At 40.6% G+C, this 15,099-nt stretch overlaps 1 protein-coding gene across 2 annotated transcripts in view; it reads right to left on the bottom strand.

Moving 5' to 3' along the window:
• Nucleotides 1-6,646, bottom strand: part of SH3GL2 (SH3 domain containing GRB2 like 2, endophilin A1) — a 92,751-nt gene extending 86,105 nt beyond the window's left edge. Inside the window, exon 1 of one of the 2 annotated variants that reach the window (XM_087886304.1) lies at nt 5,901-6,646. Coding sequence is in view for 1 of the 2 variants with exons in the window: in XM_060690451.2 (XP_060546434.1) it covers nt 5,905-5,949 (45 nt within the window). In the remaining variant the exon portion in view is untranslated. The remainder of the gene's footprint in view (nt 1-5,900) is intronic. The other variant, XM_060690451.2, reaches the window with a different exon arrangement.
• Nucleotides 6,647-15,099: the final 8,453 nt, after the last annotated feature.

Here is a 15,099-nt window from a genome sequence, read left to right as displayed (position 1 = left end):
TTGGAAGATACAAATTTCAGAGGAAACTTAGAAAATAGGTAAGGTCGATTTATACATCACAAAAAGAACAAATAATTTTTAATGGAGATCTAACAATATTCTACGAGATACAAAAAGGAACAAGACAAAAATAACCACTGCCGCCCCCCCCCCCTCTTATTTTGTTCCTTGAAGTACTGAATACAGATAAAAGATGAAATGATTGTGGAAATAAAGACTGGGAAAAAAATTAAAGTTGTTTTTTAAAGTTAAGGGTTGTTGCAGGTGACTCCGTCAGATCCTTTAAAGGGAAATGAAATATTAGTATGCAAATTAAATCAATTTGGTCCATTAGCATTAGCAGGTTTCAAGATAAAAAAAAGATGAGAATATTAACAAAAAATGTGAAAATAGAAGATGGAATAGAATTAATGAATAAAATAAGTTTTAAAACTGAGAAGGTAACAGCTTGGTATCTCTATGTCAAATATGAATTGCATGCAGGGTGGATAAAAATCAATGATTTTTTTTAAAAAATCAAAAAAATCAGATATTTTTAATTTAAATTGGATTTTTTTGATTTAAATTGGATTTTTTTGATTTTTATCGAATTTATTTTAATAAAAAACTTTTGGGGTAAAAATCTATCGTAAGATAGTTTTCTATTTAAGATACATAAATAATTTAGTTTATTCAGCATGAAATGGAGCTTAGTTATGTAGCATGAGGCTGTATATTCTGCAACACTGGGACTATCGGTGAGTCAACAATGGGTCAAAGGAGTAGCAGAGATGACAGTTGCTCTTTAAAAATTATGATTTAAATCAAGTTGATTTAAATCAAATCTTTTTACTAGTGATTCAAATCATGATTTAAATCGACTCGATTTACATCAAATCCACCCTGATTGCATGTAATTTCAAAACAAGTATGTTAAGGCATGGAATGAAGTTTAAAACGATCTGTTAAGATGGGAGAAAAATTACAATGGACACTGCTGAGGAGAATTACTGTGATTAAAAAATGTCTTTCCTAAAATGAGATTTTTGTTTCGGATAATATTTTGGCAACTGATGTACCATTTGAACAGTGGCATATCTAAACTGTTGTGGCAGGGGGAAAAAAAGCACAAATTAAATATAAGGTGTAATGAGGAGTCCTTGGTGCCCTCTGAGCTTGATTGTTTTCCTGCAGATGTTTCATTATCCAAACTAGTATTAGTCAGTAGATTTGCACTGATGATATTACCTAATTTAGGTAATGGAACGTCTACAAGATAGCAACCAAGCTCAGAGAGGAAAACAAAGAAGGACCCTCATTTCAACCCTGAGCTACAAATATTCTTCTTTATTGATAAGGTGTTATAAGATGCAAAAGAGGAAGTTTGTGTTTACCTGATTTAAAACTGTATTTTGTAGCTTGCTGTTTGGTTTGGATGAAACTGTAGGGTTGCTGAGAAATAGAAGGCTTTTGGAATAAGAAGCACATGATCTGAGATTTGGGTGGCATGGATATTTGTGGTATGATAAAAGTGAAGGTTGTTGTGGGTCTAAAGAGATCATTATATTAGATGTGCCATACTGAGAATGTGAAATAGCTACAAGTACAGGTTGTGCCCGAAATCACCTTTCTGTTTCCAAAGCACACAACACACGAAGCGTTTTGTAGACAAGAAACACAAACACTCTTATTCTCTTATTTACTATTATTAGAAATATTTGAAGTATATAAAAGAATTTACGGTTTTGAACATTGTAAGACTGAATTTGAAACATAATTGTACACAAATGATGAGTGTATAATTGCTAAAATGTATAAACTTTTATCAAAATATGAAATGGAAGAAGTGAAAGAATGTATAATAAAGTGGGCAAAATTTTTGGTTATAATATACAGATGGAACAATGGGAAAATATGTGGCTGAAAGGACTAAAATTTTCCACTACATTATAATATTAAAGAGAATTTATTAAAAATGATGTAACCACAGAGTAAGAGCTAAATTTATATTTGTACTTATAAGTGATATAAAGAAGAGTGGAAGCTACTTATTTGTATCTTTTTCCTCTCTTTTCTACTTTGTCTTTACTTTCTCCCATTTTCTTGCACTTTTAGCTTTCTCTTTAATTTCTTTTTTTCTCATATTAGTTTGTATTAGTTTTTTATCTTTTTTTTAAAAAAAAGTTCATAAAAATTATATTAAAAAAGATAGAAAGCACAGCACAGACTTCTGGAAACTTTTTTTCCCCAAGCATGCAGGAAAAATAACTTTTAAGTTACATCAAAAGCTACTTCCCATCACACTTTTCCATTTTTCATCCTACCTAATATTGCTTATGTAATGGAGAGGACTAATACCACCTCTGCAGTGAACTGCTGCAATGGAGCTATTTTATGATCATGTCCAATATGAGTCCTGAACTACTCATGTTCTGTTGGTGTTCTGAGCCTCTTCAGTTGGAGGGGAACTGAGCTAACGTACTGCTGAAAACAAGGAGAATTAGAAACTGATTGCTTAACCCTGGGATCATGGTTTAGCAGAATAACAGAGTTGGAAGGAACCTTGGAGGTTTTCTAATCCAACTCTCTGCTCAGGCAGGAAATCAGAAAGTACTTCCCAATTATTTATCTGCCAATCATTATGAGTTTCTCATTGGGCCCTGAACTCCTTTTTGTTACACCATTGGTTTAAAAAAATGTGGTACTTATGGCAACATTTAAGATTCATTGAGAATATCGACACAATATATTTTTAAATATCAAAATTCTTGAAGAATGGGCAGCTTTTATTTTATGCAGCTAATGGAAGGTACAAGAAACATATATGGACCTTAGACTAAACATATATGGACCTTAGACTTGTCAGATTATGCTATTTCAGGGTCATAACCGACTGAAGAGGTGAACAAAGGACAAGGAATCACCAAACTGACCTGCTCAGCTCTAGCCAGAAGCATGTCAAGGAAACTGAACCGATTTCAATGTAAAACACAACAAAATGCATATACATTAAAAAATGTATTTGAGCTACAGTTTCTGAGATTTTTGCACTTAGCTTTGCAGTTTACTCCATTTTAAAAAAAATATAGTACTGTTTAAAATAATGATACACTCCATGTTAAGTTTTCTTCAGAACAACTATTTATGCTTACCTATTAAGAGCCATAAGATTATAGTTCACTCTAAATACTACTTACATCATGAATGTTGCAGATATATAATCACACATACATGAAGTAAATAAGACATAGTAAACTTTGTAAGGAGGGGCATCCCCTCTCCACATAAACCAAATGCATCAACTCACAGGATTTTTGTTACTGATAGAATTATGTTTCCATACAAATCCAAATGAATAAATGGCACCAGAGTCACTGGATGATCTGTTTGATTCAGATCCAATGCTTATCAATGCTAATGGCATTCATTCGCTTAACTAAGGGAGAATTTTTCTCACCTTTTTATATACAAAATTTACATTAGTTTTCCTAACCAGTAGCAAACTGTCAAAACATCGTTTCTCTCTTCTCGACAGATTTAACCTCATTAGCAGCTCTCACGGAAGACTGATTAGATAAAAGTGATAAAGCAAAACGTCACAATTAGTGCATCATGCATGCATTTGACCAATTTCATTCCCTTTAGTTTCAGAACATAGAACGCCAGCAAATTTTGCCCCTTTTGAAAAACTGTAATAGTTTAAGGGACAAATCAGAAGGCCTCATTGAGGCTTAACGTACCCATTTCAACTTTTAACACCACCAATGCCCCCATGTCATTCCAGAGGCAAGCCATACCAGGTCATAACCTTTGGAGGACTCTCTTTGAGGTATGAAATGAGTTGAGTGTGGTCTTCAAACTGATAAAAATTCCAAAAAACATGCTTTTAGAAATAGAAAATGTGTGAGGAGGGACAGGTCCATTAAGTCAGCACAGGTCTATTTCTCCTGCTTATTGCACCAAAGGGTGCAGGCAGGGGCATGAAGTTTTACAAACTATAGTCACTCACCCATCCTCTAAGATCAGTTAGAAGATGCTTTTAAAAGGCTTTATGCTCTCTTTAATGGTTCACCCCCAAAAAGTGGTATTTATGGTGCATAGAATTTAGGTCAAAGTTTCCACAATTATGGAATTTACTTAGTTTTCCTACCCTTGGGTTACATCTTAGCAAAGATCACCAAATGGGTTTTTTTTTTGAAATGCCAACATTAAAAAGAAAGCAAACTCTCCTTTCTGCAGTTCTGCAAATCAATCAGTGGAATTAGCAGAATTTACATCTGTGTAACCTAAATATGACCGTTGGGACATAATCCCTAGATTTTCTCTCCAAAATGGCAACAGAGGGCTCACTGTGCGCATTATTTCATCTATTTTTAAACCACCTCCAGCGGCAGACGCAGATCAATGGGACAAGGTCAATTTTTAAGCACCCTTCCCCCCCACTCCCAACCCCAAACTGAGAAGAATAGGATTTTTCTGTCCGGTCCCTGTTTGACAGACTAATCTTTCTCTTACTCAGGAACTGTTCTAGTTATCAAAAATGAGCTCATTGCCCCATTATCCATCAGGCCAAAATAATAAGAATCAAAACGTCTCAGGCTTGTCTGAGGCTCCTAGCTTCAAGTAGGGTGTCAAGTAAATTTCGTTGTATGTGTGTACTGTGTATACACATACAATGACAATAAAGTTTATTTATTTATTTATTTATTATTAACCGTCACTGCCCATTTTTTTAAAGTAGTATTTGAATTCAAAGATCCATAACATCCCTGGACTTAATTATTATGATTATGATCTCAGCTCTTCCTCTATCCGAGGAGACCAAGATCCAGGCCTAGAGAAGATAACTCTGCGGGATAAAGAGGTTTACATAAGCGCCAGGCCCGGCGAGCCAAGCAGAAAAGCAGCAGGACCATTAATCAGAGCCCGCCACGTTATCACCTCAGCTCGCCCGCCGGACTTAGCTTTTCTTTCCCCCCCCTCCCTTTCCCTCCGCGAAGCAACCGAGCGGGGGCGGCATGAAGACGCATCTCCCGCGCTTTGTAAGGGCCAAGCTGCCCCCTCAGGGAAGGGTCGGTTGGGAAAGGGGGGGAGGCAGAAAAGCGAATCAAAGGAGAGCGCGAGTCCGTCTCCGCAGAGAACCGAACTCTGCAGCCTCCATGTATCCTTTTCGAAGAAGAGCGGTCGGAAAAGGACATCAAAGCGGGTCAAGCGGCCGGCAAGAGGGCGCCCGCGGGCGCGCTGCTATTCCGCCTCCCGCAAGTGGGAGGGAGTGGGGGGGGAGTCTCTCTCCTCCGGGGAATCTCATCGCGATGGTGTCTCTCTCTCTCTCTCTCTCTTCGCTGCAGCTTTGGGCGGCCCAAATGCTGGCAGTCAAGGCGTTTTCTCTCTCTCTCTCTCTCTCTCTCTCTCACTCTCTCTTTCACTCTCTCTCTCTCTTTTCTGCAATCCCGGGGATGGGTTTTTTTTGGGGGGGTGGAGGAAGAAAGGGGGCCACGGTGCACATTGCACGGGAGCCTCCTGCAGAAAGTGCACCGAAGAGGCTGCACAGAACCGCGCGTCCCTTTCCTCTCTCCAGCCGCCCCTCTTCCCAACCTCCTTTCCTTCCCTAGCCCGTCGCTTTAATGAAGCGACATCTGGCGGGTTCTTCTTCTCCCTCGGGAGGAGAAGTGGGGGGGGGGGGAATGAGGCCATCGCAGCCCCCTTTCCTTCCACCACCACCACCAGCAGCCCCATCGAGCCGGGGCGCGGAAGGCAAAGCGCAGCGCCCCCTAGAGGCTCCCTCCTCTCCCCGCGGCTCTTCCTTCCCAGCCCCGCTGGTCAGTCAACACGCATCTCTCTCTCTCTCTCTCTCTTTTCTCTCTCACTGCACCCAGCCCGGAATCTCCTTCGAGAAGCCCCGGTTTTCCCGACGCCCTTACCTACCTGCGTCGCTTTGTGGAACTGCTTCTTCAAGCCCGCCACGGACATGGTTGCTGCGGGAGGTGGACGGCCGTGAGGGAGCTGCTGGGCGGGCGGGCGGGCGGGGATGCTTCTTGCCCTCTCTTGGTCGGTCGCCCTTTCTCTCGGTCCCCCCCCCTCCTCCTCCTCCTCCTTCTCCTCCACCACCTTCCCCGACGGGTTATCAGATCCCGGCTGCGGTGCAGAAACACCCTGACGTCAAATCGTGGGAATTCGTCCTCTTAAAGGGAAAGGCGCCCCACTTTTTTCAGCCCCTTCCTTCCTTCCTTCCTTCCTTCCTTCCTTCCTTCCTTCCTTCCTTCCTTCCTTCTGCCTGCCGCCTTTTCCCGGTGAGAGCCGAGGAGGAAAAGGTCTCGCAGGCGTCTTCTTCCGACCTCTCTTCCCCCCGCTACAGGAGTTGCAGATCGGGGGCGTTTGGAAATCTCCACTCTTGGGAGTGGAGCATTGTTAGGCGATCGTCGAGCATATTTGGCATGGATGGGTCTTCTTGACGAAGTGGGTCGCCCAAGGCCAGTTCTAGGTCCTGCCCCCATCCGGGCTTGGTTCTCAGCAATCCTGGCTTCTTGTGGGTTTCAAGATGGGGGGAGATTTGGCTCGTCTGCACAGGCTCTCTTGGCTTGCAAGTTTTTTTTTTTCCCCCTGGAAGAGAAGGCAGCATTCGGGACAAGGACTCTGCGACGTTCTCTCAAAGCTGGGAAATTGCGGTCTCGGTTTTGACAGGGTGCGAATAGTTAATAGAATAAAATAGAATTTTTTTATTGGCCAAGGGTGATTGGACACACAAGGAATTAGTCTTGGTGCAGACGCTCTCGGTGTACATAAAAGAAAAGATGCGTTCATCAAGAATCGTAAGGTACAACGCTTAATGATAGTCGTAGGGTACAAATAAGCAATCAGGAAACAATATCAATATAAATCGTGAGGATACAAGCAACAAAGTTACAGCCATGGGTCATAAGTGGGAGGAGATGGGTGGTGGGAACGATGAGATTAATAGTAGTGCAGACTTAGTAAATAGTTTGACAGTGTTGAGAGAATTGTTTGTTTAGCAAAGTGGTGGCTAAATAACCGGGGTGATTTTAATGGGCTTGGAATAATACTACTTCTTATAAATAAATAAATAAACATGCATCCTATTTGCTAACTAGACGCTTAGTGCTTTTAGTATTATGAACTGCTAATTTGTGGGTATGCAGTAGTGTGCAAACCCAGACATTGATCTGATGTTAAATGATCATTTTTAATACTTTTAATACTTGGGACCCACAAATGGGACAGGTTTTCACACACTAGGTTACCTAATCCTTGGTTTTCTCATAGCAACGCAGCTTGTGTTACGGCCTTCCCTTCCTCCTCCTTGCAGTTTCATGCAAACGTATCTTCCCAGCAAGACATATTAATCTTTCCTCTTATGCTCCCTGCAATTCCTTCTCATTGATCATCTTCAAACTATAGTTGGAATCGGAATCAGATTCATGAATGTCTGCACATAAAAAATAGTGGAGTTTCAAACACACCATCACAGACACCACTGTGACTTTTGATCGTACTTTGTTGGATATCCCTAGTTAAAATGATCAAACATAAAAAGCAATGACTCAGCAGAAAACTACAATGACTCTAGACATAAGTAGAAATTTGCTACATGTCTGGCATGCACTACCTAAGACTCCTATTTTCTCTACAACAACCCTGTGAGGTGGATTGGGCTGAGAAAGAGAGAGCAACTAGCCCAAAGTCACCTAGCCGGCTTTCATGCCTAAGGCAAGTCCTAGAACACAATATCTTAACCACTACATACTGGCTCTCAGTCACTCTAAGGCAGTGATGGCTAACCTTTTTGCCATCGCGTGCCAAAAGAACAGGTCGCGTGGGGGGCTCGCGCACGTGCATGCCCACACCTATAATTCAATGCGCCCCCCCCACAAATGCACGTGCGACCCCCCCCCCATGCGACCCCCACTTTTGGCACGTGATGGCACAGTGGGCCTAGTAGGCCCATTTTTTGTCCTCCCCCAAGAGCCTTTCTTGGAGCCTGGGGAGGGCGAAAACAGCCTTCCCCACCCCCCAGAGGCCCTCTGGAGGCTGGAAACGGCCTGTTTCCCAACTTCTGATGGGCCCGGAAGGCCCAAAAATCAGCTGGCCAGTCCACATACACGCGCTGGAGCTGAACTAGGGCAATGCTCGCATGCCCACAGATATGTTCCGTGTGCCACCTGTGGCACGCGTGCTATAGATTTGCCATCACGGCTCTAAAATATGCCCAAAGCATATACTGCAAGGGTAAAATCTACCATTTAAGAAAGAGGCCATTGGCTGCATACCCTGTTAACTTCTGGGCCAAAGTATATTTTTTCAAACACCATGGAGGCTGATACGTAAACGGTAGGAAAATAATTTAAGTCTTAAATTATTAGGTCTATGGAGATTCTCAGTCATCCAGGTCATGGTTGTCCCAAAGGTGCTTTTTTCAAAAGGCAACTGGACTTTGTTTTTCCTTTCTCATCCAAGAAGCTTCTTCAGTTGCCTTTTGAAAAAGGACCTTTAGGACTACCATAATTAGGTATTACTTCATCTTGGACATTCATTTGAAAAAAGCTACATTGATCAGGAGCGGAGAGGGTTTTTTCTTCTAGCCCTTCAGCTTGGAGGCTCATGAATCAATAGTTTTAAATTGAACGTGTAAAATTGGGGTCTATGACTAATGACATCTATGCCAGATGGGTTTTTGTTACTTGGATGACATCAGTGATTAAAACTGATAAGCTCTCATGATAATATACACTACAACTATTTCTATATATTCCCTGCATTTCTCAGTTGGCAGAAGAGAAGACACTGCAAATTGACTTTGATTTGGAAGAACAGGAGGATGGAAAACAGCAGTGGTTTGAAAATGCCTTAGAAGTCTGGGAAACCTGAAAATTTATTTACTTTCTTCCACCAGGTGTCCCACTTGATTTCAAGGACTATTAAACAACAAACTGCCAAAGAATTAATTCCTTTCTAGCCAAGTTATAATCAAAGTACTTTTATCACAACTTACCTACGATCTTCCAGGAATGGCTTCGAATCTCTCTTCTGATACTAAACCCATAACTCCCATCACTTCAAGAGCTTGGACAAGAATGTGGAATGGAAGGAGTTTAACAACACCTGGAGAAAGGCAGATCTTTCTATTTTATCTACCATAAGCAAAAGCATTAAAACCAAGATATACCAAGCAACTTACTAAGCAATAGAAACTTCCAAAGGATGCTTCAAAAAGTATCTCTAAAATATGGTGTAAAAAGATACAAAGATGGTTACAAAAACAAATTAGGTCAACATTCATTACAGTATTGTTTCACACTATAGTTCCTCATAAATTACAAATCCACTCCTTCCTTGTAACTTGTTTCAAGCACATTTTGCTTTTTACTTACATACATACAATTATGACTTCAAAATATTTACAGCTTTGACTATGAAATTCAGTTGTCTTTTAACATTTTCAGTGGTTTAGTTATTTCTTGCTCCCTGTAATACATCTATAACAGTGGTGGGTTCCTCCCAATTCGGCCCGGTTCCGCCGAGCCGGTAGTGGTGACAATATGACATCATCGAACCGGTTCTGTCCCACCCACAATCTATTGCTACCTCCTGAGTCCCAGCTGATGGGCTATAAAGAAAAAAACTGTTTATAAACTCTTGCCGCAGGGCTTCAAAGGGCCGCCCTATAGCTGATCAGTGGTAAAGGGCAGTTTGGTGGTAGACCGGTGCTTCCAAAAACAAATGAGTAAACTGGTGCCTGCAAAAATAAATGGGTAGACCAGTGCCTGCAAAAATACATGAGTAGAACGGTGCCTGCAAAAATAAATGGTACACCAGTGCCTGCAAAAATACATGAGTAGACCAGTGCCTGCAAAAATAAATGAGTAGACTGGTACAGCTCTGCAAGCAGTTAAAAGCCTGGTAGACCAGTACCTCTGCTAAATCCTAAAGAATTGTCACATGACCATCAAGCCACACCCACAAAATAAGCCAAGTCCACAGAACCGGTAGTAAAAAATTTTAGAACCCACCCCTGATCTATAACTCTACATTGATTTTTATAGTTGTCCCTTTGTATCAACACAATGCATCAGAAGGACCAGAATTAAATATCCATATATCACTGTTAATACTTTCCAGACCAAAAGCTACTACTTGTCATTCATAGAAAGATAAATGGGTGTGCCCATTCGGACAGCGTTCTCTTTATACCCATGCCAGTTTTAAAAATGAGAATACAAATATTATTAGAAATAGTAAATACAGTGTCTCAAGCCTGGTAGAATTGCCCCAATATTTTAGAGGCTGAGATAAGACCTAGCAATTTACAGTGTCTTTGGCTGAGATCACTTAAAATGCTGCTTTCTCCCTTGCTTCTATCTATGGCTGCTTCTAGTGTTTCAGAATAAATTTTTGCTGTTTTATGTTGCTTGCTTTACTATTGGTAAATAAGTCAATACAAAAAAAGTTGGAAAATTTCTCAGAAATAAGGTCCTGAAAATACAGCCGCACGTTATTGGAAGTACCTTAGGAAATAGCTGTGGATGTATAGGGAATTTTTGAATGAGTAGGAGTTAGAAGGACTTGAATGGGAATGGTTCACCAAGGTGATATAACAATATCAATACTTGCATACAGAAAGCTAGAATGGCTAAAGCACACACACAAAAAAACCCTTTAAAGTTAAAAACAGCCGCAAAACAGCCACATTCTTACGATACATTTGCTCAGCGCATACATATAATTCCAAGATGCCAATCTTTTTTTTTTTTTTTTGCTTTAATTTATATGCCGCCCTTCTCCGGAGACTCAGGGTGGCTTACAATGCGTTAAGCAATAGCCTTCATACTTTTGTATATTTATACAAAGTCAGCTTATTGCCCCCACAATCTGGGTCCTCATTTTACCTACCTTTGAAAGGATGGAAGGCTAAGTCAACCTTGAGCCTGGTGGGATTTGAACTTGCAGTAATTGCAAGCAGCAGATGTTAATAACAGTACATTAGTCCACTATGCTAACAAGGCTCTTTGTTATCTTATTGTTATAAAGATAAAATGCCCAGAGGATTAATCAAGGAACAATGCCTTGGGGTGTGAGGTGTCAATCCCTGGTTCCCAGATGGTAGGAATAAAAGAAGGAGGCAGAGTTGAAGGCACAGGTGCTGTGAATGACACAGATTCCAATTTATTTTATCTTGGCTGCCACTTCAATGGGGCCCTCTCCTTTCAAACTCACTTCTCCATATCGCTAACAGACTTTTAGGATAATCTTGAATAGAACCTAGCACAAAATACCAAAATTACTCCAACTCTTCTTCAATATTTAATTAATTTGATTATCCATCATGCTGATGTGTCCTGATCTTACTAAGAAGAAAGAATCTGCCATCATCCCAGATGGGGACAACCGGAGTCATTACAATCATCTAATTCAGTGGATGAACAAAAAGTAAAGTTTTTACTTTTTTGTGCAGCTGCTGTAACATTTCCTCTACTTTACTGCCATCATGTGTTACATGAAAAAAAACTTCTTAAAAAATAATTCAAGTTGCTATAAATACATGGAGGTAGTCCTCAACTTGTGACCACAATTGAGCCCAAAATTTCTGTTGCTAAGTGAGACATTTGTTAAGTGAGTTTTGTCCCGTTTTACGACCTTTCTTGCCAAAGTTGTCAAATGAATCATTGCGGTTGTTAAGTTAATAACACAGTCACTAAGTGAATCTAGCTTCCCCATTGCTTGTCAGAAGATTGCAAAAAGTGATCACATGACCCTGGGACATTGCAACCATCATAAATATCAACCAGTTGTCAAGTGTCTGAATTTTAATCACATGATCATAGGGAATGCTGCCATGGTCATAAGTGTGAAAAACTGATAAGTCAACTTTTTCAGTGCTGTTGTAACTTTGGTCACTAAACAAATTGTTGTAAGTCCACAACAACCTGTATTATTTCTATTTGCTTTGCTTTTTTTAAATGACCATTTGAATGTTTAGTATTGATTCTTTATGGTGTTTGAACCGTATTCACTGCAACAAGATGAAAGGGAATTATTTAAACAGCTTGTCTTCTATCATTTGATTTTACAGATATTGTACCAGGTCATCGTACAAAAACCCTGAATCAGGGGTGGGTTCAACTTACCTTTACTACCGGTTCGCAGCAGGGCCGCGTGCACAGAAGTGTTTTGATGACGTCAGGGTCAGTGGGTGGAGCCTCCCGCCGGTTTTACTACCAGTTCTATAGAACCGGTGTGAACTGGGGGCAACCCACCACTGCCCTGAATGTAAAAACATAGTCAGCACAAAAAGCAATTCAAGCGTTATTAAAGAACAGCTACCAAAACAAGCCAGAGTTTTGCTTTTATTTATATTTTATCTTTCTCACTGCGAAGCATTAGAGTTCCTTAAGGATTGTCCTTTAACGGGATAATCTGTTGGGGGACTGCGAAAGGACTGAAGCAGGCAGTGGATGGACACTCATTGATGTAACTTTTTTCTATTGCTAAATAGAATTTAATGGTGCAGTGGTTAGAATGCAGTACTGCAGGTTAATTCTGCTGATTGCTGGCTGCCAGCAGTTTGGCAGTTCGAATCTCATCAACTCAAGGTTGACTCAGTCTTCCATCCTTCCGAGGTCGGTAAAATGAGGACCCAGATTGTTTTGGGGGGCAATAGGCTGACTCTGTAAACTGCTTAGAGAAGGCTGTAAAGCACCATGAAGCGGTATATAAGTCCAAATGCTAAACATCTGAAGAACAGTTACAGGAACTGGGCATGGCTAGTTTAGTGAAGAGAAGGACCAGGGGTAACATGATAGCAGTGTTCCAATATTTGAGGGGCTACCACAGAGAGGAGGGGGTCAAGCTACTTTCCAAAGCATCAGAAGGCCAGACAAGGTTGGAAACTGAAGAGATTCAACCTAGAAATGAGGAGGAACTTTCTGACAGTGGGAACTATCGACCAATGGAACTGCTTGCCTTCGGAAGTTGTGGGAGCTTCATCACTTGAGACTTTCAAGAAAAGATTGGACTGCCATTTGTCAGAAATTGTGTGGGGTCTCCTGCTTTAGTGGGGGTTGGACTAAATGACCTATAAGGTCCCTTCCAATTCTGTTAATCTGTTAATCGGCTATTGCTAAAACCTAGTGTTCATCCAAGAAGGAAGAGGTCTGAACTGATCTCTTGCAAAGGGATCTTGATATTAAGCCAAAGCCAAAGGCTACCTTAGAGCCTTAGAGTTGTTGTCATCTTCATTCATTCATCATTCTATCCATTATCTATCCATTGCAGAATGAAGGCCTCTTCCACATGTTTCCAACCTGTATGGCCCTGAGCTTTCCTTTGCTAATTGGAACCGCAATAGTTGCTGATGCATTTGATCCATCTTGTTCTGGGTTTCTTTCATGGATGTCTTTTATCAAGTAGGATCCATTCTATAACTGCCTTAGTCCACCTGCCATCAGTTCTTCTTGCTATGTGACCAGCCTATTTCCATTTTAATTCTTTTACTTTCTTTATGATATTATATACTTCGGTTTGTTCTCTAATCCATGTGCAGGTCCTTCTATCTTGTCTTGTGATGCCGAGCATGTATCTTTCCATGGTTCTTTGTACCACTTTCGTATCGATTGCGAGGTTAATGTCCATAATTCACTGGCATATGTAGGCATAGGTAATGCACACTGATTGAACATGTTGTACCTTGTAATATATGTCACTGAACTCAACACGACTTACTGCTAAGAATATATATGTGGGATCGCAGATGGTGGATTTTGAGTTGGGGATTTTTTTTTCAATTCACCACATGGCCACGAAGCTCACTGCATGATTTTGGCCAGCTACTCTGCCCAATCTGTCTTGCTTTTAGGATGATACCTCAACAGAAGAATCTGTTGTAAGCTATGTTGAGAAAAGGTGGGATATAAACACAACAAAGGAATATGTTTTAGTATTTCAGTATTCTCTATCTGGTTTCTCTTGGATTTAGTCTTTATCTTTAAAAAAATTCCTTTCTTACAGCAAGAGCTACTTACATTAGGACAATTAAAAATTGACAGAAGTATTAGAAATAGATAATATTGATGAAGTTAGTAATGAATCATATTTTAAGCAAAGTATATACAGCTGCTGATCCCTTTGGTAGAAGACAAGTTCCTAGCTGGAGATTAATAGCCCGTTAATTCTTACTCTTGCACCTGATCTAATGTGATAATATTGGCCGTGCAACTGATTATAAGAATTTTTTAATGAAACTCTCATCTTTTTTAAAGAAACATTAGTCTGCACTGGAAGGTTCTTTCCCAGTTTGCACAGAAGTAGCCTCTTCATTATTGAAACTCAAACAAAAGACCTCCCAGGCAATGTACATGATCTTTTGGCCAGTGAGCCATGGTGATGCAGTGGTTAGAATGCAGTATTGCAGGCTAAGTCAACTCATTGCCAGTAGTTCGATCCTGACCTGCTCAAGGTTGACTCAGCCTTCCACCCTTCTGAGATCAGTTTGTTGGGGGCAATATCAGCAAAAAATTCTTATAATCAGTTGCATGGCACATATTATCACATTAGATCATGTGCAAGAGTAAGAATTAATAGGCTATTAATCTCCAGCTAGAAAGTTATCTTCTACCAAAGGGATCAACAGCTGTACCTACTTTGCTCAAAAGAGGAGTGGGCTATAAAGCAGTATATAAATGCTATTGCCCCTTTATAGAGGGCTATAAAGCGGTATATAAGTGCTATTGCTATCTTTTACAATCCCCGGTGAACTCTATTAATGCTTCACTTTCTCTATCAACACTTGTAGAATTACAAGCATTGCCTACATACTCACGCACCACTGGTGGGTTTCAACATTTTTTACTACCGGTTCTGTGGGCGTGGCTTGGTGGGCATGGCTTGGTGGGTGTGGCAGGGAAAGGATACTGTAAAATCTCCATTCCCTCCCCACTTCAGGGGAAGGTTACTGCAAAATCCCCATTTCCTCCCGTTCAGCTGGGACTTGGGAGGCAGAGAATAGATGGGGGCGGGGCCAGTCAGAATTTTTACTACTGGTTCTCTGAACTACTCAAAAATTTTGCTACCGGTTCTCCAGAAATGGTCAGAACCTGTTGAAACCCACCT

The sequence above is a fragment of the Pantherophis guttatus genome, chromosome 2 (genome assembly GCF_059756535.1).
Source record: "Pantherophis guttatus breed Tessera chromosome 2, ASM5975653v1, whole genome shotgun sequence".
Taxonomy (NCBI): domain Eukaryota; kingdom Metazoa; phylum Chordata; class Lepidosauria; order Squamata; family Colubridae; genus Pantherophis; species Pantherophis guttatus.
Note: the sequence above shows the minus strand (reverse complement) of the source record. Positions and strands in the feature narration are given on the sequence as shown.